At 42.8% G+C, this 24,208-nt stretch overlaps 2 protein-coding genes across 2 annotated transcripts in view; one reads left to right on the forward strand and one right to left on the reverse strand.

Annotated features, from left to right (window-relative positions):
• Positions 1 to 404: 404 nt before the first annotated feature.
• rbp2a (retinol binding protein 2a, cellular) lies at positions 405 to 11,267 on the reverse strand. The gene is made up of 4 exons (XM_063223711.1): positions 11,074 to 11,267; positions 6,801 to 6,979; positions 3,416 to 3,517; positions 405 to 557 (listed from the first exon to the last, which is right to left on the reverse strand). Exons 1-4 carry the CDS (start codon positions 11,144 to 11,146, stop codon positions 501 to 503), a joined length of 411 nt encoding a protein of 136 aa, XP_063079781.1. The 5' UTR covers positions 11,147 to 11,267; the 3' UTR covers positions 405 to 500.
• Positions 11,268 to 19,603: 8,336 nt separating this feature from the next.
• LOC134468266 (pleckstrin homology domain-containing family G member 3) overlaps positions 19,604 to 24,208 on the forward strand; it is a 164,682-nt gene continuing 160,077 nt past the window's right edge. Inside the window, exon 1 of the mRNA XM_063222209.1 lies at positions 19,604 to 19,826. The gene's annotated coding sequence lies outside the window, so the exon portion shown is untranslated. The remainder of the gene's footprint in view (positions 19,827 to 24,208) is intronic.

Consider the following 24,208-nt stretch of genomic DNA (forward strand, 5'->3'; position numbering starts at 1 on the left):
CATTTTCAATAACAAGTTATCATAAAAAGAATCACATAGTCATGTTAATATGCGTTTTGCAGTCAATAAATGTCACTTTCAATGATAATCAACATCAAGGATGGTCAGCAGTGTTGCCAGATTGGGCGATTTTCCGTCCAATTGGGCTGCTCAGGATGGCCGTCTGAGGGCAAAATGTGTGTTTTACGGACATGGCATTTAGCAGGAAAAAACGCCCAATATTTGCCCATAGAAATCAATAGAATTGGGCGGGATTTAGTGCTGCCAGGCGGGTTTTGAGCATTTTTGGAAATCATCAGCTTCATCTGGCAACCCTGATAGTCAGGCCATTTACACTTGCATGACTCAACATTTTATGTTTTAACTAAAAATAGGCCTATGACGAGCCAAAGATGAGGGATCTGTTTTGGATTTCTTTTTACAAATGTATTAATTTATTGGAGTCAGGCATGAATGTACATTGTTAACAGGGTTGGATTCGGTGGGTCCTCAGAGCAATGTTATTCGTTTTTCTTCTTGAACACTTGGAGACACGTCTTATCGCCCACTGTAATTTCCTATAAAAATAATAAACACATAAATATGCACATTTACAGTTTTTCTCAATTGGTTTTGTACATTTCTCACAACAGAATAATAATTCTCAAAACTTTTTGTTCAATTGTAACTTCCTGGTGTTACCTGTGCACATGATAAAAATTTGTTTCTCATTGTTTTCAGCATAGCAAATGCTTTCGTCCACCATGCAATGGTTGTGTACAAATCTCAGTTTTTTCATATGATTTACCAAGCTGTCATAATGGGCCAAGCGCTGTATAATTTCCATTGGATTTTTGTCTATAAATGTGATCTCAATTGGTAAATTGCTCACAGGTAAATATTGACTTTCTCTGATCGACGGCAATAGAAGGGATAGAGAAAACAAGCATGCAATACAACAAAAGGCACTGTACTGCATTACATTACTCTATGCCTCATGTGCCCTTTATAATCATGCTCCACACAAAATTACAATATTTCCCTAGAATTTCACAAGACAGTAAGTGTACTTTATACAGTATCAGTGTATTGTTTCAAATTTATTTTGCTTTAGAGTTCTTTATTTTTTCACATGGTAGTAAAAAGGGGTGGTAGAGGGCACATTTTGACACCTCAACCAGAGTTGGCTATTTTTTTGTATTTTACAATGAGAAAGCCTGCAATAAATAGGTCACACTCTAAATGTATATTAAGTACAATCTTATCTGATCAATCTAATATAAAGTAGAATTTACAACATTTTCCATCCAATCCAAACAACATTTCGCTTCAGAAAAGATCCTCAAGAGTGTACAAGTCAATTGACAGCATGACAAATTGATTTGACTAGCTTGTCCATACTCTATTACACAATGACTAACCATTCTGCTGGCACTGACACGTTCATTGACACGAAAACTTGCTTTTGAAAGGCTAGAGACTTGGTTTTGCAGGTCGTCCACGGCGTTTTGCCATTTGTTAAAGCCATTTTGGAAATTAATATTATGTTTTGCAAATTGCGAGACAGGTTCGAGAAATGTACAACTACAAAACCAATTGAGAGAAACTGTAATAGGATGTATTACAGTGTCATTGAAAAACAAAAAATAATAGCTGTGTGTGTGTGTGTGTGTGTGTGTGTGTGTGTGTGTGTGTGTGTGTGTGTGTGTGTGTGTGTGTGTGTGTGTGTGTGTGTGTGTGTGTGTGTGTGTGTGTGTGTGTGTGCACGTGTGTGTGCACGTGTGTGTGCGTGCATGCGTTGTTGTAACTGTGTGCTTGCATGTTTGTGTGTTCTACAAACCTCAACTCCGGTGAAGTTGGGACGTTTGGTAAATAGTGAACAAAATCAAAATGCTATAATTTTCAAAACATTCAATCTATTCATTAGATGGAGAATAGTGGAAAGACAACATATTAAGTGTTAAAACTGAGAAAAAATATTGTTTTGGGGGACATATGTACTCATTTCTAATTTAATAAATGCAACACGTTTCAAATAAGTTGGGACAGGGATCAGTGAAATTTAGTAAGCATTCAAATAAGATAAAACAACAAAGAAGAACATTTCAAAATTAATTGTACTGACATACAATATAGGTGTCCAGGTATAAGATCATCACAGAGAGGCTGAGTCTCAGAATTAAAGATGCAAAGGGAATAATTACCATATTTTTAGAGAACCCTGCTGTTGGTTTGGTTTACATTCATGTACTTGATAATACATATAAATAGTTATATTACATAAATAAAATAAAAAATATGTAATTTTGATAGCTTTGTATTAAATAAAAAATACTTAAGATTATTTTCTGAAAAGGCACTTTTCTGAAAAGGGGGTTTTGCATCTGAAGTCTTCATATATTGGCTGTAGTCTGTAGAGCTGTAGAGCTATTGAAAATTGACCATATTAAGAATGCTTCATGCGTGCAAATGATACAGGGGTGTAACATTCTCCTATGCACCTGAGCTCACTTGAAATAGACCCAGAAGACATGGGAAACTGTCCTTTGCTTACAGAAGTCAGCAGAAGTTGTTGAAGTCAATTCTTTTTGACAATAATAGAGCATTGCACATCCTGTGCTACAGTGAAAATGGACCATCCAACTTGTGTTAGTGCTAACTTCAAAAGTCAGCCTCCATGATGGCATGCGGGTGCAGTAGTGCATTGGTTAAGATGTTCTCACTCATCTGTAGAGTTAAATACAGTGCTGAATGGTATAAATGGGGTTTAAACAGCATGAAAAGCCACTCATGCATTATATTTTGAAGGGAGATCTTCGATTACTGCCACATAGTAAGGTCAAATTGCATTCTCTACTATGTTTTAACAGTTTGACTCCATCATAAGGACCAGCAGGTGATAAAATGGTGGGCTTTTGGTCAAGACCTCTCACACTGTAAGCACTACAGAAAGGAAAACACGGCAAAAAATGACAAGGAATACACCCACCATTTAAGCTGGTGAAATCATGTCCAAGATAGGAATTAACACTGTTTTTTATATAAAATCATCTCATCGGTTAATGTATTTAACTGTTAAGTGTTGTCTTTTGTTTTGTTTTAAGTCTTCCTCGACATTTGCTGCCTTTTATTGTCCCCGTCCCAACTCTTTTGAGACGTGTTGTTTTTACATATTCATGAATATCCCCCAAAACAATAATTTTGGTCAGTTTCGATGGCTGATATGTTTCTTTGTGCCGTTCTCCATCTAATGTAAGAATCAGACATTTTGAAAATGGCAGTCTTTTGTTATTATTCACAATTTACCTTGTGTCCCAACTTCTACTGTATGGAGTTGGGGTTTGTACTTGAGAGTGGTAAGTTAACATCTGGGCTGAGGTGTGTGTCAGTGACCGTGATTGGCCACTTGGAGTGATTGACAGATGAGTTGACCTACCAGATAGAGCAGGTCGCCCTCGATCCAGTGCTTCCAGCCCCGGTTGGGCTTCTCACCCTTTTGCACCGCCACCAGTTTATCCCCATCCCACTGCACTAGTGTCTGTACGTACGTACACACACACACACACACACACACACACACACACACACACACACACACACACACACACACACACACACACACACACACACACACACACAGACAGACAGACAGACAGACAGACAGACAGACAGACACACACACACACACACACACACACACACACACACACACACACACACACACACACACACACACACACACACACACACACACACAAGCACACACACACGCACACACACACACACACACACACACACACACACACACACACACACACACACACACACACAAGCACACACACACACACACACACACACACACACACACACACACACACACACAAGCACATAAATCACTTACACAAATTCACACATGCACACAAACTCAAAAACAACATTTACAGATTTACTAACAGCCCGTCCCTTTTGCACTAAAGAGTAACCCTATTAATCCCAATATTTGAATTGAATTTGAATTCACTCAAGAGTTTATGAGCATTGCACTTACATCTATTTTCAGTCATGTACGGTATACTTGTGCATGCAGTGTGAATACATTGATACAGTGTGTTTCAAGTCAAGTCTTAGTCCTGCTGCCTGCCCTCCCCCGTGGTCTCTGACCACTTGCCTCTGTGTCAACAAAGAGTTTCCTTGTAGAGTAAGATCACGTACGTAAACGTGCTTCAGTGTTGTGCTTCTTCTATAATTTTCAAGTGATTTCCATTGAGATAGCTGCACCTGCAAACAAAGATTCAAGGTGTGCAGTCCACCTCCTCCATTGTATGTGAGATGTTGAATTAAAAAAAAACCTCAGATCTTTGATGACGTCAAGCCACGTGTCACAAAGCCCAGAGGTCACAGGAAAGCAGGGGCGCATCTAGCCGTTTTGGGGCCCTAGGCGAAATATCAAGATGGGGCCCTGAAATGTCATTCTGTAAACTTCTGTGTTTGGGTGCTATTTTAGTGTTTTGTCTCATATATGTCCTCGACTACATTACGTAAGTGACAAATTAAGATCTGGCCTATAGAGCTTGAAAGTGACGTCACTTCCCCAGATTTCATGGGACCTCAACGGCGTTTTTAAATCATAGCATGTAATTCAATGGCGGTATTAAAATTATATTTCCATCCCCTTCGAGTTGTGCCATGAGCTCCACATATGTTGTTTCTGATATTTTTGTTAAATTTTTCGTATGAACGCCTAAACTTTTTTCGAAAGGTGTGTTTCTTCACATGTTTCATGCAGACGGCCTCGGAACAAAACATTGATACTTCTACATGAATAATCTTTATCTAGCCTCTTAAACAGCATATTTGTTGCCCAGCGCATGTAATGACTGAGATCGGAAAATATTTACTCGCTACCAAGTTGTTAGATGGTCAGCTTAGGTCCCCTGAAATGCGGAATTAAGGGGCGGGACTTTCAAGCTCTATGAAGGACAGATATGGTCTGGGCCCTGGGCAATTGCTTAGGTTTGCCTAAGGGAAAGTCCGTCCCTGCAGGAAAGGACAGGAGGACAAAGATTGGTATGCACCCTCTGTGGTTATCCTTATGAACAAGCCTTCCTTTGTGCATAGAGAATTATTGAACTCAATGTTCAACGTCATTCGCATAAAAAACAGAAGCTATATATAAATACTATATGTGTGTGTTCACATCCTCTTTTGGTGATGTTCACATTCTATTCTATTCTGCATGCTGTGTGAATATAGTACATTGGTTTCATCCGAGTGCTAAGCGCTAAGCGTGTTTTTATCTAATCTCCAAAGTAGTTTAGAGTAATCTAATCATACACTCCTTTATGGAGCCATTGCCGCAATGGCCTCATGTGCCAGTGAAATCACTCACAGTGCAACTTTGAACGACCTTTGGCACAATTTTTGTTTAAAATTTAATTGCAATCATTATAAGTTCCTAAAATCTAGTTAAATCATCGTCACACTGTCTGGTCATAGTCAGAGGTTAGACACTAGATTTTCTTCTTGGGGCCCTACATACAGTAGGTAAAGCATTTTCACAGTGTCTTGTTTACGTACAGTCACAGGTGATACTACGGTAGACTCCCATCAGTGCATTGCAATGAGTAAAATATTTCCATAATGTTTGGTCATTCCAACAGGTGACGCTAGACTTCATCTGGTTCATTCCTTCATTCAGTAAAACACGGTCATACTCATGCTACCCTGCTATAGTCACAGGGTTATGCTGTAGTCTTGATTAGAGCCCTGGGTTAAAACACTGTCACAGTATGTGGCCGTAGCCACTTACTGTATAGACTGCCAGCCACAACCCACTCATATGCAGCTGTATAGAGATGTGGTAGAACAGGGTTTACCAAACTGGGGTGCGTGCACCCCTGGGGATGCGCGACCTGCCAAAAGGGAGTGCACGAGCTGAATAGAGCAATGGCGGATAGCCTATGTGAGTTTTTATCCAGCATTAAAGAACATTAAGTAGTTTTTAATTGTATGGTGCATGCATTGTATGCTGGAAGGGTCCATCTGAAGTTTAGTTTAACTAGTAGTTTAAGACTATTGGAAAAGAGGATTCCCCAAAATGACTGTGCACAATGTGCAGTGAAAGAGCAGTGAATCTATACTTGCGTGGCCATCAGTCCACCAAAATTTCGCTTAGGGGGTGCGCAAACCACATTGAAATGTACAAGGGGGTGCGCAGGGGGAAAAAAGTTTGGGAACCCCTGTGGTAGAATATCTACATGGACTATGCATGTGTCAAGGACATTAAAATAATGAAGCATACAGGGGCCCTGATCTGTCCCTATCTCTAAGTCTTCCACTACTTTCTTGTCTCCTCTCAACACCCTCCCCATCCCAACCCCATTAAAACACGGCGCTATAAATTTACTAGAATGTCAATGACCAAGTATATATGTATTTGTGTTGTCTGTAGATACAGTGGTGCTCATATGTTTACATACCCCAGCAGAATATACGCTTTCTCTGCGATTTCTCACAAAATATGAAGGATTACACAAAACCTTTTTTTTTCACTCATTGCTAGTGACTGGCTTAAGACATTTATTAGCAATCTTCTGTGTTTACTCTTTCAAAAGCATGATCACAACCCAAACTACCCAAATGACCCTGCTCAAAAGTTTACATACCCTAGTTTCTGATGCTGAATATGGCCCTGTTTAACATCAAGGACCGTTCTAAATTGTTTGCGGTAGTTGTGGATAAAGCTCTTAATGTTCTCAGATGACAAAACAGCACATTCTTCCTGGCAGAATGGTTGTTTCAAAATAATCAGGCTACAGTACCTTGACTGTCCTGTTGTCCAAGCCCTTGGTGTACTCCTCGAACTCCTCCCCCACGGTGAAGTTGACCTCGTAGTTGCGGAAGGTGCTGAGCGTCTTGGTCTCGAAGCGGTCGCCGTCCTGGACCATGACCTTGGTCTGGGTGAGGTGGACGGCGATCTTGCGTGTGGCAAAGTCGATGTCTGCCAACAAAGCACACAGTTAACCCGTTAAGGCAGGGATGGGGAACCTCTGTCTCGAGGGCCGTTTGTAGAGTAGAGTAGAGTAGAGTAAAGTACTTATCCCGAAGGAAATTAAGGTGTCTGTCAGCTTACATAAATACACGAATACAAAACATGCACAAAGACATTATAATAACAAGACAATAGTAAGACATATAGTTGAACATTACAGTAAAGGTATATCTTGAGTACTACCACACATTATCTCACATACACACATGTTCTCTCTCTCTCACTACACCCCCCCCCCCCCCCCCGGTTTTTTTTTTAGCCCGTTTTATCTGCCCGTTTTATCCGATATAATTTTAATGTTGTGCAGCTTCGCATGAAATATGACATCTTTTGTAAAGGAATCTTAGAAATTACATGTCCATTGCAATTAAGTTATATTCAGGGGACCTAGAGAAGGTGGGGACTGTTTAAAAGGTGTCTACCTTCAATATAGTCCTAATTTGCANGGGGGAATCCTGGTTTGTGTTCATAGCGTGGCCCTTGGAGGACTTTTATGACCCTTGGAGGAATTTGAAGTGGCCCCTCAAAGGAAAAAGGTTCCCCACCCCTGCGTTAAGGTCTCTGTTATAAAGGTTCTGTTACCAGAATGGCAATGACCAATTCATAGTAGTGCATTACTAAAGGCCCTGTGTTATGTGATATCAGTGTAGCACTATAGTAGTTAACTGTTCAGCGACTATTACAGCGTGCCACTGGTGGAACGGTGTGTATTATGGGGCTACGAATGTTAGTACTACACAGTATGCGCACCTAGTACCTGTTTGTTTGTTTGTTTACAGTTATGGCCAAATATGCAACTGTGGCTATTTCATGGCCAGTACAGGTAATAAAAATTAATGATGTAAAACCGAGTACCTGTACTGTATACCAGTGGTCTCCATTTTATTTTTTATTGTGTAGAGTAGTGTCTTGGAAAAGTAGGGATGCCCTCGCGGACCACCTGCGCTCTGTCACGGACCAGCAGTGGTCCCTGGGCCACACTTTGAGAACCTCTGGTGTAGAGCTAGTGAGGCTGAGGGCCAAACCAACGCCCCAACCCAACGAGAAACAAGTTAGAAGTCTGGACAGAGAACAGATTTTTGCTTTTCCATTTTCCCTTCTTCTCAATGTCTGTTATGAGACTGTTAGCATAAGAGCTAACTCTCTGTGAGTGCTTTAGAGAGATATGACCCTCTGACGTTTTACTGATCGAAAATCACACACATTTATGTTTTCATTTGTTCTGACCTCACGGCGGGCGAAATGTCAGAGACCAATGCTCTATACAGTAAAACACAGTGTTAATTCAACTTTTAGAGGGCACACTGAGATCAAAGCCAATCTAGAAGATGTTGCATCAACTCTCATTTATTTAAATATTAATCAAATATTTGCAAGGTGACACTTTATTTTAGGGATACATCTATTAACACTAATACAAACAATATTAATGCCTGTGTAAGTAACTATACAAATATAGGCTTACTGGCCCTTGCAAAGGTCATATTAGTAATAAATCCCTAATTGGGCATGAATAGGACATTTGTGAATGCTTAACAACTGTCTGATTTTGCTTAGTACATGCCTTACAAATCACTTACACAGGAATTAATATTGTAGCCTATGTGTTAGTGCTAATAGATGTATCCCTAAACTAAAGTGTTACCTTTTGGGACTAGTAAACTCCTACCAGGCCTTACCTGCCATCTCTCAACATTCAAACATCTCAACATTCATTCCAACTGGATTTTGCAAGCACAATGAATTAAGTAAGAACACGCTCAATTACTTGAACACACACACACACGCACACACACACACACACACACACACACACACACACACACACACACACACACACACACACACACACACACACACACACACACACACACACACACACACACACACACACACACACACACACACACACACACACACACAGATGGACACACACATTATCTCATTGATAAGCGTCCTACACACACACACACACACACACATACACACACATACACACACACACACACACACACACACACACACACACACACACACACACACACACACACACACACACACACACACACACACACACACACACACACACACACACACACACACACACACACACAGAAATAGACACACACATTATCTCACAGATAAGAGTCCTAGATCTGACTAGGACTCTGGCCTTTCACCTGTGAACTAACATGCTCTCGTATTTCTCAACGCAGATGCGGAGAAACACACAGGCGTCACTGTTGTGGATTTTATTATAATGACTGTTGTTAATATAAGCTTTGCTAAGGTTTTATCACTAATTACTGTAACACATGCTAGGTCATGTGTCATTTTTGTTTCTTGCTGACTGAGTGACCATTCCATCTTGTGATACACTATGTATTTCTCCTTTCCATCCGACTGTCTGACTGTCCAGACAGAAGTGAAATTGTTTTTTGTCCCTTTATGCTTAATAAAAGCTAACCGTGCCTTGCACATGGAGAGTGAGGCTATAGACTGCAAAGGGAGCAAGTTCTCTGACAACTTGTTCTGTCCAAGTGTATTCATTTCATATTTTGCAGAACAAATGTCTAATTTCTTGACATTCACTGACAAAAACATTGTTAAGGCACACCATGCAGCCCTTACTATCATTGTATCAATACTTAATGTTTACAAAGTAATAGCAATAGAATTTGTACATTAGTATTTGTGTAGCACGTTCATGCACAATAGTCATTCAATGCGTCCCTGTCTGCTATTACCTAACATGATCACACTAGCAGTAACATAAATGAATTACAGGAAAACTACTATACTCAGTGTCATTCAGATAGCATGGCATGTATAGGTGCATTATAGGTCCCAATACTGAAATACATGACAAAAGAATTGGCCAGAATTGGTTGGAATGTCAACAAGTGGGATGTTGGTTCATTGATGAGAGGACTGTTCAGTCTATCAACTCTGTGCAGTAACTAGTAGGGGTGTAAATCACAGCCTTCATGACGATACGATACAGTATCGATTTCTTAAATCGGGGATTCGATTTTTTTTCGATACGTAGCCTCTTAATGCGCGCCGTACCTCCAGTGGTACGCTGTAATAGCCATTGAAATATAACTACCATAGCACTACAATACTATGACACAACACAGTCCCTTTAGTAATGCACCACGACTTGGTCATTACCATACTGGTAACAACACATCTATAAAGCCGCGTCTTAAGGGGTTTTAAGAATTCCCCACGATACCATGCGATTCGGTTCGATTCAATTTTTTTCCAATTACTTTTCCACTACTATTGTGTTATGGAGCTAGGGCAATGCACAGGGGCCAGTGATTCGATTCTTTTCGATTCTTAAGAATGCCCCACGATACGATGCGATTTGATTAAATACTTCCGATACATCGATACATTTCAATTTTATTTATATCCCTAATAACTAGTACACACCACATTGAAAATGTGAAAAAGGCCTTCAAAACCTCTGTATTAGGTTGGATATTGTAGTTAGTGCGAATTTGACATTGTAATATATCTGAAATGGGACACATTTGGACCGTAAGGCTTTTTTTTACAGGATGCAATGAAGACCATTTTCAGTCCAAACAAAATTTTGACACAATATGTAGTTACTGCACTTTGCCTTTGTATGACAGAAACGTGTAAGCAGATTTCATATATTTTGAATACCCCATGCAGACTCCAGTAGATAAACAACTGGGGTCATAAACTGCTATTATGGATTGAGCACAAAGTACATTTCACTCTGCCTGCACATAGAGACCTCTCCCTGTCACGATAAAACAAAACACAAATCACCTGAAAACACGGGAAAGCACAGCTTGACAGTTATAAAATAATACAAGACTACATGTGCATGAAAGACTATAATACGTAAGTGTTTGTACACAAGAATGGTCTTTATAGGTAGGCTACTGTAAGGCAGCTCTTCGGGTTTCTAAAACGAGGTTTATTATATTAAAAAAAACGGGTTTATAAAACGAACAAGAGCACTCTATTTATCGAAGTTCATAAAAATGTACTGTACTCACCCAAGGCTTTCATCACGTCTTCAAAGTTGTCATTCTTGACCATTTCCCATTTCCCATTGTAGTCTGCAGGCATTTTAGCGTACTGTGTGTGTGTGTGTGTGGGTGTGAGAAAGGAAGAGTGCAAGACAGAGGGAGAGCGAGATCGAGAGAGAGGTGGAGACGGTCCTTGGTCTGAGTCCTGGGATGGTAAGAGGCTGAGGCGCTTACATCCGACCATTTATAGGAGTGTTTGTTTGTGTGTGTGTGTGTGTGTGTGTGTGTGTGTGTGTGTGTGTGTGTGTGTGTGTGTGTGTATGTGTGTGTGTGTGTGTGTTTGTGTGTGTGTGTGAGTGTGTGTGTGTGTGTGTGTGTGTGTGTGTGTGTGTGTGTGTGTGTGAGAGAGAGAGAGAGAAGAGAGAGAGAGAGAGAGAGAGAGAGAGAGAGAGAGAGAGAGAGAGAGAGAGAGAGAGAGAGAAAGAGAGAAAGAGAGATCTGACATTAATCAGAGAACAGAATAAATCCATTATCCTATCCTCCATAATCCACATTGGTTGCTGTTTAAACAGCTACATGGATACCTGCTATTCCTCCAAAATACCAAAATACCAAAGATTGTGCAATGCACTAAAAATAACGGTGGCTACTCCTGTAAAACAACAGCATTAATCTTTGATAGTTTGGGCCATGTACATAAAATGTGTGTGTGTGTGTGTGTGTGTGTGTGTGTGTGTGTGTGTGTGTGTGTGTGTGTGTGTGTGTGTGTGTGTGTGTGTGTGTGTGTGTGTGTGTGTGTGTGTGTGTGTGTGTGTGTGTGTGTGTGTGTGTGTGTGTGTGTGTGTGTGTGTGTGTGTGTGTGTGTGTGTGTGTGGCTTATAGATCTGTGGACTCTGTAAACACCAGGCTTAAAAATTGACCAAATTCTGCTCAGTATCCAGTATGATTGGAAGCCTCTTCATTCGGAGACTTGCTGCCACATGCAGGGCCGGATTAACATTGCCCCTAGGCTACAGGTTGTTGTGGGGGCCCCTGAAAGGCCAATATTCCAGGAAAATTACCTAGACCAGTGGTGCTCAAACTGTGGTAAGTGTACCACTGGTGGTACTTGAGACATCTCTGGTGGTACTTGGAAGAATTATTCTTTTTGCATTGATTTGAAGGCTGATCAGGTTGTTGTTGTTGAAAATGTCTCTTTGGTCTCACATTTTGTAATATTGAATTGTATGAATCTGAAAACATAATGCAGAATAATACTAGGCAAGCAAGAAATTTAAAAACAATCTTGCATTGAATGTGACCGTAGCAGTTGATGCTATTATGAACCTCTCCTGTATTGACTGGCAAAAGTGAATATGTAAGGCCTTTGCTGCGATATTCTAATGTTGTTTGTCAAGGTGGTACTCGGAGAGGTCAATATATTCTCAGGTGGTACTTCACACAAAAATTTTGAGAACCACTGACATAGACAATGTCATAATTATGAGCTAGGAATTGAGGGCAACTTGTCTACCAACTGTACTGAACGCATAGATACATTTTTCAATGTTGCATTGGGTCAAAATTCGGCTCTTTTTTCCACTTCTGGCCAATCAGGGGTTCCCTGGCAGGTGGGGGCCCCTAGGCTGCAGCCATATCTAGCCTGCGCGTTAATCCGGCCCTGGTCACATGTATCGGGACACTCAGTGAGCAGAATCTTTTAGTTTTGCGTAAAACTCCTATAAAGTTTGGCTTGTGGTATGGTACGTATACGTCTATCTGCCATTCCAAATAAAAAAGTAAAATGTGTGCGTGTGTGCGTGCGTGCGTGCGTGCGTGTGTGCGTGCGTGGGTGCGTGCGTGTGTGTCTGCGCGCGTGTGTGTCTGCGCACGTGTGTACGCGTAGGGGTATTGCGTGCAAGCGTGTGTGCATGCGCGCATGTGTGTGTGCGTATGTGCGTGCATGCGGTATGTGTGTGTGTGTGTGTGTGTGTGTGTGTGTGTGTGTGTGTGTGTGTGTGTGTGTGTGTGTGTGTGTGTGTCTGCGCACGTGTGTACGTGTAGGGGTATTGCGTGCAAGCGTGCGTGCATGCGCGCATGTGTGTGTGCGTATGTGTGTGCGTGCGGTGTGTGTCTGTGTGTGTGTGTGTGTGTGAGTGGGGGGGGTCAGAGTTCTCCTGATAGCAGGCTTATTGCGCTGTTGCAGATGAAAGGTACGTTTGCGACATTTGATGAACATCTGATTGAGAGTACAGTAGTAAAATATGAAAGATAGATAATGACAATTTTATGAATCACTTACCTCAAAGAGATGACGAGGAAGAACACCATGATGATGGCATCCCCCATCTTTTTTCTTCAATGGATACTTGACCCTGGCTTTTACTCTGGACTATGCACAGTGACTGCTGACACGTTTTCACTTTTGAGTTTTTGGCTGCTCTGTGATGCTACTTAGCTATGGCACATGCCATGAATCACTGTGTGTGTGTGTGTGTGTGTGTGAGAGAGAGAGAGAGAGAGAGAGAGAGAGAGAGAGAGAGAGAGAGAGAGACAGAGACAGAGACAGAGAGAGACAGAGATGGACAGACGGATAGATGGATAGACGGATAGACGGATAGAGACTGATGGACAGAGTGAGACAGAGTGATAGTGATAGAGAGTAATGGCCTGAGAGGCAAAGGGAGCGGGAAGGCAGGAAGAGATGAAGAGATGGAAGACATGGAGGTAGATGGACAGATCGAGACCCCAGCAGATCATCAGACAGGCAGAGCGGGCAAGAGACACAAACAGAGTTATGAATGCAGCAGATTCATGTAGTGAAAAAGAGAAAAACACGCACATCCGATTGGGTGCAGGACCAGCAAAAATACCATGAAAAACTGATGAAGGGCATGCTGCACGAAATGTTACATTAAAAAAAGAGCAACGGGAGCTTGGTGTCGTGGACTTTTCTTTCAGTTTTTCATGGAGCAGATTCATTCAAGGAAAGGCAGGCAAGGCAAGTTTATTTGTATAACGCATTTCATACACAGGTGCAACTCAATGTGCTTGTAGCGAAGGGGAGTAGAGTTGCCCAGCTGGGAATCGAGCCCAGGCTTTCTGGAGTAGTAAACTGGGGCTCTGACCACTACTCCAAAGAGCCAGGTTCGTAGGCATGTTAGTCAGAACACACCCACAACCCTAGGGTTACAAAGGGATCCGCGTTATCCCGGGCCTTATCAGATTGCAAGCATTGGTTGGGGAGGCCTTTCGGATGACTTTGTCCCGGGCCTGGTAAAAACTGTCAGCGGCCCTGCTTATGTTGAACCCTGAGCACCCTCACTTGCCATGTGCTGGACCAGGCCGTCAGTCCTAGACAGGGCCCCTGACTGGACAAAAGTTTTTTTTTTTTTTTTTTAATATATTTTTGGGGCTTTTATGCCTTTATTTAATAGGACAGTCTGAGATGGTGACAGGAAGCGAGTGGGACAGAGAGACGGGTGGGATCGGGAAATGACCCCGGCCGAACTCGAACCGGGGTCCCCGTGGGCATGCAAGCCCTATTGTGGGGGGCTTAGCGCGCTGCGCCACAGTGCCCCCCCAAAAGTTTTTTAAAAATGCAGAATTGTGACAGGATGCAATATTGGGGGGAAAAAGCATGCGCCACGTTGAGCACAGTTGGTAGACATGTCATCCTTAATTCCTCGCTTGTAATTATGACAGTGTCTATGTAAATTTGTCAGAAAATGTGCCTGCCGGGGGGCCCACAGCAACCTGTTAGCCTAGGCTAGGGGCCCCAGACCATCTTAATCCGGCCCTGAGTCCTAGTCCTGACCCTGTAACGGTGTAACCCTATTCCAAACTAAAGTGACCTGTGTGAACTGTTGCAAAGTGTTGACGACACATACCTAAGATAACAAAGCATAAATCAGTTAAGTAAATAGTGTTTGACACTGAACTCAAGACTCCTTTGGCTGCCTATAGGCACTATTCTGATAGGCAGCATGAAAAGAAAGAACAATATTAAATTCCTTCATTTCCTTTTGGGGTAAATAAAGTATACTGTATCTGTTTCCTGTTGGACACCACAGCTATTAGAGCACTGGGACGAGGAAAACGCTCTGACATGGAATATTTTATGTGTGGTTTGGAAACAAAACAAAAAAAAACAATTTACATCACATTATACAGGGAATGCTTCTCTTTACGAAATAAAACTTTGAATGTGTCACAAGTTGAGATCCTTAACAATCATAAGTTTCACATTGTAGCTTTTAAAAACATGTACTTTGTGTAAAGGGACATATACAACCCCCCCAACACACATGTATATATACCTTGTATATTGGCTCCTAAACTGATTCTTTATGAACCATTAATGGTAGAGTAGAATTACGGCCAGATTTACTGTAAGCATCACAACTTTGCTGCCCATTGCAAATATACTCCCAAGTCTCACATTTGATCTTTTCATGAATATTTACAAAGTAATAAACTAGTATTTACAGGACTGACCAAAGTACAGTGACTTTTGCAGCCAAAGAAGGGACTGGGCAGCATAACATCTTGAAATAAGATTGTATATACAGTATATATATAGACTATGGACAGGGGTTGGACAAAATAACTGAAACACCTGTCATTTTAGTGTGGGAAGTTTCATGGCTCAAGAGGACCAGTCTGTTGGCCAATCTTCATTAATTGCACATTGCACCAGTAAAGTGACGTGTGAAGGTTCAATTACTGGTGCAATGTGCAATTAATGAAGATTGGCCAACAGGCTGGTCCTCTTGAGCCATGACACTTCCCACAGTAAAATGACAGGTGTGTGTCTCAGTTATTTTGTACAACCTCTGTGTGTGTATACATACAGTATATGTGCTGCTGATTCTGATAAAAAATCTGCCCTCAGAGATCTGGACCAACCTTACCGTCTTTCTCCTCAAACCCACCTTCTCCGCCAAACCACACTGCTTTGGTGGGAACAGGGCTTTTGGAGTAGTATATGCTTTCCCCATGCTGAGACTCCAGTGACAGACTCTATGAATGATGTTGTGAGAAGAGGAAAATGACTTTATACCGTGCAAAGATACTGTAATTCCACTGGAACTTGGGAAACCAGTGACGACGGGGGACGCAGACGCAGGGCTGTCACAACCAGATAAGCAGACGAGGCAAATGCTCAGGGCCCCCCGCTAAATAGGGGCCCCTGATAATAACTGGTTCTGTAGCCTACATGTATTGAAATGACAGCCATGACAGTTGTGACTGTAGTAGCACCTCGAAAGTGATCTATTTCTATTATTATTAGTAGTAGTAGCAGTAGTAGTATTATTATATCTATTACTATTATCATTATTATTATTATTATTATTATTATGGGGTTAGGTGCACTTCAGCCATATATGGAGGTGTAGGGTGAGGTAAGGGCCGATTGAACCTGCGAACCTGTGATATTCAGTCCAACTCCCTAACGATTACCACCGCAACCCACGAAAGTGCAATCATAGGCCTACTGTTATTGAAATCCCTCCCGAGGGAAGAAGAAAAGGGGCCCCAAGTCTATATTTGCCCAGGGCCCCCCATATAACTTGAAACAGCCCTGAACAGAAGGTGTCATCATTATACTGTTGCATTGCTGACCTGTATAAAAAATTATAACATTATAATGGGGGTGTAGTCCAGCGCATTAATACAGTGTGCCGGTACGGGTATGAAAGCCCAGGTCTGGGCCGAGTCTGGGCCACGTCTGGACCATTTCCCTTCCCCTCTTCTCTCTCTCTCTCTCTCTCCCACTACATTCCTTCCTCTCTTTCTCCACTATCTGAATGAAGGCAAAGGGCCCAAAGTACTAAAAATGCTATAATGACAGAGCAGTGATACAACCACACAAACAAAGCCAAACACTTACTGTAGCACTGAGAACAACAGGGAACACCCAGTCTATGGAGACGGCAGGCAGCGTAGCGTTCAGAGAGACTTTCATTTTCCTCTCCAGTTGTGCTGTTTAAAAATGGCAAGTTACTTTTAACCTCATATCATCTCCCCTCTTGTGGGGTCATATGAATAAGATCATATTACCAAAGACACATGCAGCCTATTGTGTCCTTTATGAGTATCAATTATGCTGTCTACTGTGTGTGTGTGTGTGTGTGTGTGTGTGTGTGTGTGTGTGTGTGTGTGTGTGTGTGTGTGTGTGTGTGTGTGTGTGTGTGTGTGTGTGTGTGTGTGTGTGTGTGTGTGCGCGCGTGCGTGTGTGTGTGTGTGTGTGCGCACGTGTGCGTGCATGTAATTCCATGGTTGTGACTACTCAAGAAAGCCTATCGGGGTGTGTGAATAGATATGGTAAAACCCCCAACAACTCCTGAATGATGTCTATTGTCATTTCAGGATAGTAAATCTGAATTAACCTACACATTATCTCCATCCTTATAAGAATAGTGTGTAAAAGTCGAAGCAGTAAATACAGCTGTTTCCATTCGTGTAACAATAGAGATGGTGAAGTCCAGTGTAGAGAGATACATGATACACATTAAGAGCAGTGGGGACATTTAACTTTTCATAAGCGTTCTGCATCCATTTGTTTATTTCATCTTTGTGCATTCGGTCATTTTGTTAAAGCCATGAAACATCTTGTTTGCTATGATAAAACCATCTTTTACCCCTGCGATACTTTGCGTCTGCAATACTTTGCCTTCCTGATGTTTTACAGTTAGGCTACGACGGTACAGCTGGACCCGGGAGAGTCTTTTAGCCGTGTGTGTGAGAACAAAAGCATCTGTTTCCCAGTCAGAAATGGAGGTCAGATTGCAGGGACTCATTCCTCCCACTAGAGGGCAGCCTAACATCAGCAGACTTGAGACACTGTTGCCTGGTTGTTACAGTAAGTTCAGTTCACCCCCTCTTCTGCCTGCCTGTGGGTGAAATGGATATCAGTTCTGACTGGTGAAATTTATTTCCTGTGTAGCTCGGTGCACGAGCAGCACACGCAACTGTGCCAAACTATTCTGTCATGTCCTGTAGCCAGGGCCTCTGACAGCTTTGGCTGGGCCCAGGACAATGTCATCTGAAAGGGCCCCCCCACCCAATGCATACAATGTAATGAGGACCCAATTCTGGGCCCCCTCTCTCCATGAGCCCGGGACAACTGACCTGCCCCCCCCCCCCCCCCCCCCCCGCTTCCCTGCCACTGGCTGAAGAAAAGTAGGCCCATAGTTTCTTTTTGTGAAGCAGGCCTGCTATAGTATATACATTAGGAATGAACAGAAACTGTGTGAAAGGTGAAGAGTAGTCCAATGCAGCTGTATTGATGTATGATGTCAGCCGTCTCAGATCAATCTGGTTCAAGGTTTTAGCAGCAACATAAACGCTTGGATGGCCAGCATTTTATCATGCCACTCTGAGACATAGGCAGAGGCGATTCTAGGGTCAGGTGGGGCCCCAAGCAAAAATGCAAAAGAGGGAACATTTGAACCAAAATCTGCAATACTGTAGTACAGTGTGGGCTGTTATTCACTATCTGGGTGCCCCAAGCGGCTGCCTGCCTTGCCTGGTGGCAAGAAGCGCCTCTGGACATAGGCCTGCCTGGTCCAATGGTTGCATCTGGATTCACGGCGCGCACACATGCACGCACGCACGAACGCACGCACGCACGCACGCACGCACGCACGCACACACACACACACACACACACCCTACATTGTGTGTGCCGAGTGGACTGACTCACAACACAAGCCTACAGAATGCCAGCGTTGTGTAAATCCCGACAACCAAGTGCAGCCTGGGTAATTTAGGCTAATCAAATATAATCTGTGATGTATGCCTGTCACCGTTATGACCTGCAGGACAGAAAACTTTCCACTCCCGCCTCTATGATTTATAGATGTGTCCATACTAGTTAAATGCTCATGTAAATAAGACACAGTAAACTACAAAACCAAATTGGAGGACCTTAGTGGAAAAGGATGGCCACAGTGCATTGATGTTTTTCGATGTGTGAAAGCAAGGCATGTTTTGAAGTTTTTTTTTATTTTATGTATTTGTTTATTTAATTATTTATTTATTTATTTATTTGTTTGTTTTTTTGTTATTTTTGATAATGTATTTTCTAAGGCTGAGTTAATATCAACATTCAAGGAAAGGATTTGCTGGGATGTGAAATTCAGATGGAGAATGAGCCAAGATACACATAGCCAGACTTATTCCCTTGTCTCCAATAAAATAATCTGACCTGTAGGCTATGGCAACTAGACAGCTAGAGTTTTTAAAGGGCATCCATACATTAGTCGACTCGAGACACAGAACTGGATGGAGGGAGAAGAAGGAGAGGAGGTGAAGGGGAAGTGACTCACCCTCTTTCATTAAAAAAAAGAATACCAACGACTTCATTGTCACCATTTGCAATTCAGTCTGGTCTTTAGACTTCACGCATAACGTTGGAAGAGGATACATACTTCAGGAGTTTAGGCTACTTTCAAAGGAAAGGACACCTTTGGTCGTGTGACAACAGGGATGCACGAAGATTTCAGCCTAGCCTACTTGAAGAACCCAGCGAAACGGGACGCTGCAACCACAAACTTCTCTGAGCATGCGCACTGGGAACATTTGAAAAAAGCCGTGCACTTTTGAGAGAGAGGTTAGATGAGTATGACAGTCATTTGGACCAAGTAAATGTGCAATCACTGCGAAGATTGTTCTCGTAACTTTATGATCTTGACGGGCTAAAACGGGGAGTAATCGAGTCGGAAACATAAATGCAACAGTTACTTTTTGGGAGATACATCTGGGGCTGTCATCGCTACAACTTTAACCATTGTTTGGTGAGTAACAAAGTATCTCGCTTTACCAATGTCTGTCGGTACGATTTTGTCAATCTGAACACATTATGCGGTTTAGTCTATTGCTTTAGTTCAGTTTTCAGTTATAGTTCTTAACTCTTATTGGACGACAGAAAGTTTTTTTTCCTGTAATGTTCTTTGTTGAGAGAAAAAAACGCTTTGGGAACCTGAAAGCAGTTAAGATGGACCGAGGAGATGAAACATCAGTTGTTACTCTCGAGCTAGCCTATGGACTACTCAAACAAACAGATGTGTGTTTTTTTGTAACGCGAAGTACTTCTTTCGCATGATGCTATCCAACAGCTGTTAAGCTTGTTATACGCGTGTGCGCGTCAACATCATCTTTACTTCCCTGAAGATTTCATGGTCTCTAGTTGTCTAGCCATCATAAGTTTCGTGACGTCCCCTCTTGACATTTACAAATTAGACCAGTAACCGGTGCGTAACTCTAAGGCTTTTTTGGGAAACATTTGAGCAATTTTAACATAGGCTACATGTCCCTAGGACAGAAACATGACATGTGAGATGGCACCTGGGCACAGCGACTGGTCTAACCTGTCTGGGTCCAGGCTTAAATGCTGACGGAAATTACATGTAAAACTTGTGATGTAGGTGCATTTGACTGCCTGTTTGTTTATTTTTTGCTTTTGGAACTGACACTAAGCAGACAAAGCGTGTATCTTCTGTAAATCTCCAAGAGCAACACTACTTAATTCAAAAAGTAAAACAAATCCATAACAAAGTAGGTAGGCCTAATGCCTTTTCAGCGTAAATGTTGCATATTCTTGTATGACCTACATGCATCTCAGACCTGCTGAAAAACTGCACATGTGTGAGTGTAGTCTGTGTGTATGCTGTGAATGAATGTGTCAGAGACAGAATTGTAAATTCATGTATACGTAGGGTGTGTGTGTGTGTATGTGTGCGCGTGTGAGTGAGAGAGAGATTATTGTCAATGTCTTATTTAAATGTTTTTAGTTAAACTGCACATTGGAGACTGGTCCAACGCAATTTCAAACTTCTGTGCTAACCTTGTTACAGTAGATGTTTGACAATAAAGTACACTTGACTTGCTGTCTTCTGGATGGTGGTAGTCTACCCCATAACAACGGACAGACCTCATTTCACCACCAGGCGAACTTGACTTCCTCAAAATGAGTATGATTAGCCAATTCTCCCCAGTGCAGCTAACAGCAATAGCGGATGACTCATAGAACTAGCTGTGAGAGAGTGAACAGGAGATATTTTTGAGAGGTTCCTTACAGGGCCGCTGAAAGCTTTTGCCGGGCCCGGGACAAAGTCACCTGAAAGGGCCCCCCACCCAATACATTCAATGTAATAAGGACCCAAATATGGGCCCCCTATTTCCCAGGCCCTGGGACAACGGACCCCTTTGTCTCCCCACTGCAGGCAGCTAGCAGGCAGCTACAGCAGGAGGATGACGCATAGTAGCTATGAGAGAGAGAACAGGAGATATTTCTGAGAGGTCCCTTATAATGATGATGTAAGTTGAAGGATATGTTCCAGGCTGAGGAGGAGGCTGCCGACTGGTTCCCACTCCCCCACCTCCCCAAAAAAGGCATCTCGCCAGCCGCTGTGTCAGTCTTTCCATTGACAGCTCATTTTTGAACAGACTATACACAAACACTGGGAGGGTGGGAAATAGGCCTACTTGACTGTTGTGAGTTAAACAGGGCAAAAGGATGCTGAGAGTTGCTCTCATAAGCTGCAGGGCTTGGATCACATTATTGCATGCAAATATCCTTAGTGTGCATGGCATGCTATGCAGTTCTCCGCTTTTATCAAGTAACCTTTTCATTTGTAATTTGTTGCTCCAAAGAGTTTTTTTTTTTAATGCAACAGTCTCTCTCTCTCTCTCCCTCTCTCTCTCTCTCTCTCTCTCTCTCTCTCTCTCTCTCTCTCTCTCTCTCTCTCTCTCTCTCTCACTGTGTGTGTGTGTGAAGCGGAGTGTTAAACTGGCGTTTTGGGTTGTGTTGAACAATAGGCCCCAAGTGAGAATAGTGCTAAGTGTGTGTGTGTGTGTGTGTGTGTGTGTGCGCGTGCGCGTGCGCGTGTGCGTGTGCGTGTGTGTGTGTGTGTGTGTGTGTGTGTGTGTGTGTGTGTGTGTGCGCGCGCGTGCGTACTGTACGTGTGTGTGTGTGCAGGCCAGGGGGTGACTTTTCAAGGCACACCCAGTTCCCTTTTGGCACTCAGGCCTGAGGTCGAGTCCCGGAGAACGCCAAATCACACGCTGGCTTTTCGCTCGCACCCATTTCCTCTTCCTGCTCCGACAGGCGGATAGATAGATACAGTAGATAGATGGATAGAGGGCTACAGCTGGCTGTCAAGTCAACCTCTGGCCCAGCCCCAGCCCTGCTCACACTGTAGCACCGGCCGCCACAAAGCCACCTGAGGAAGTGGAGGTGTGGAGGAGGCGTGGGCCCCCGCTCTGTCTATTCCTCTCTCTCTCTCTGTGTTGTTGTGCAATCACACTGCCGTGCACTGTGTGGGGAGCATGTTGTATTCGTAGCCAGGAAAGGAAAGTGCTCTGAGTTTTGCTCTGGGTATCCCCATAGGCTAGGACCTGCACTGCTATGGCCTAAGCTTAATGGTTGGGGAGCTGCTATCGGTATCGGAACGATATTTGCATTTTTTTTGCATTTTTTTGTAATGTAATGTAATGTAATGTAATTTTTTTAAGTGTATCGTATCGGCCGATACGTGTGTGGTTTTCGCCGATACGCAATATTAATTATTTTATGTCATTCGGGTTTTTTTAAAAGCACCAAGACACTTTATTTTTTTATTACTTGATTGTTAGACATTACTTGATCGTTAGAGTGGGTGTTTAAATGTTACAAGTTCTACCTCAATTTGATAATGTTAATGAATGTTTATTTTTAACTTGAGACCTGGAGTATTTGACATTTTTTTTATCTTTTTTTTTTTTAACCCATATCGGCCCCAAATATCGGGTATCGGAAATCGGGTATCGGCTAAGGGTGATGGGGGAAAAAAAAATCGGTATCGCATTGGCCATTAAAAAACCTGTATGGGTCGACCCCTAATTGAGATCCCATAGGCTCGGCCTTGCGTGGAGATCCCATAGACTCGGCCTTGCATCCTTGCAATGCTGTGGGCTAATGGTTTGCGCGTTGTTGTTGTTGGGATCACATTGGCTTGGCTGTGCATTGCTGTGGCCTAGTGATCAGGGAGTTGTTATTGGGATCAGACAGGGTCACTGGGTTGATTCTCACAGTAGGAGGACAGCTTGGGTGGGGTGGGGGATGGGCGGGGTAAATAACCAAGTGTTACTCTTGCCCTTGATCAAGGAATCTAACCCCTACATTCCTGCACGAGGGACTGGCCCTGTGTGTCTCCTCTGTGTATGACGTAGATCACTGTATGTCACAATGGGCGAGAGAGCCTCTAACTTACCACCCTCTCCTTGTGCTAGTGGCCGTGTGATGCGGGGCAAGACGTCATTGATGACAGAAGTTTTATGTAGTCAGTGAATGTAGGTGGGAAGGACTGTATGGTAGTTGCAGTGCAGTGTCAGAGGCGGTTGATTGGCAACCTGCATTCATTAGTTATAATCCAGTGCCACATATTCCAAATGACCTGGCTTTACCAGTCCAATTAAAGCAATCACACAGCAGGTTGAAATGGACAGGTAAACCCAGGTGGAATGGTCACTCGGATTAGTTGGACAGGTAAACCCATCCTCATTTTGAGTACTGTATGTGGCACTGGATTTTAACTAACGGGATCCAGTGGCCCATCACTGCGAACCCAAGTGCTTAAATGCATGAAGAAGCAATAGGAGGTTGTAGCGTAGTAGAAAGGCAGACTGGTCCACACCGGCAGCACATTCATATTAGGGAGCACAAAGACATAACTTAAGAGTGTTATTTTTGTGATTAATTGTGGCCTGCACAACAGACGTATCAGCAGCATGTCTTTTTATATGCTTTATCTTGGACTCCGTAGACCAGTGTTTCTCAACCTTTTTAAGGCGAGCCACCCTTTCAATTTATGAAAAATTTCAAGGCACCCCAAACCAACAAGCCGTAACATGGTATCGCATCCGATACCACACAAGCTTAGAAAAGTAACACACTTGGAAACGTCTTGGAAACGTCACACGACCTACGCTCGAAGTTGCAGCTAGCTGGGGCGACCTATAGGCCTATTTACTGACTAAGATTGTAATGGCAAAATGGTGTCGTAGAGCCTTGTTGTAGCGTAGTAGAAAGGCAGACTGGTCCACACGGGCTGCAGCACATTCATATTAGGGAGCACAAAGACATAAGAGTGTTATTTTTGTGATTAATTGTGGCCTGCACAACAGACGTATCAGCAGC

The sequence above is a fragment of the Engraulis encrasicolus genome, chromosome 18, assembly GCF_034702125.1.
Source record: "Engraulis encrasicolus isolate BLACKSEA-1 chromosome 18, IST_EnEncr_1.0, whole genome shotgun sequence".
Lineage (NCBI taxonomy): Eukaryota > Metazoa > Chordata > Actinopteri > Clupeiformes > Engraulidae > Engraulis > Engraulis encrasicolus.

Coding starts and splice junctions, on each gene's coding strand:
- rbp2a (XM_063223711.1), bottom strand. CDS start 11,146: ATGCCTGCAGACTACAATGGGAAATGGGAAATGGTCAAGAATGACAAC. Junction 6,980..11,073: donor AGACGTGATGAAAGCCTTGG/GTGAGTACAGTA, acceptor CTTTGTTGGCAG/ACATCGACTTTGCCACACGC. Junction 558..3,415: donor AGGGCGACCTGCTCTATCTG/GTAGGTCAACTC, acceptor TTATTTTTATAG/GAAATTACAGTGGGCGATAA.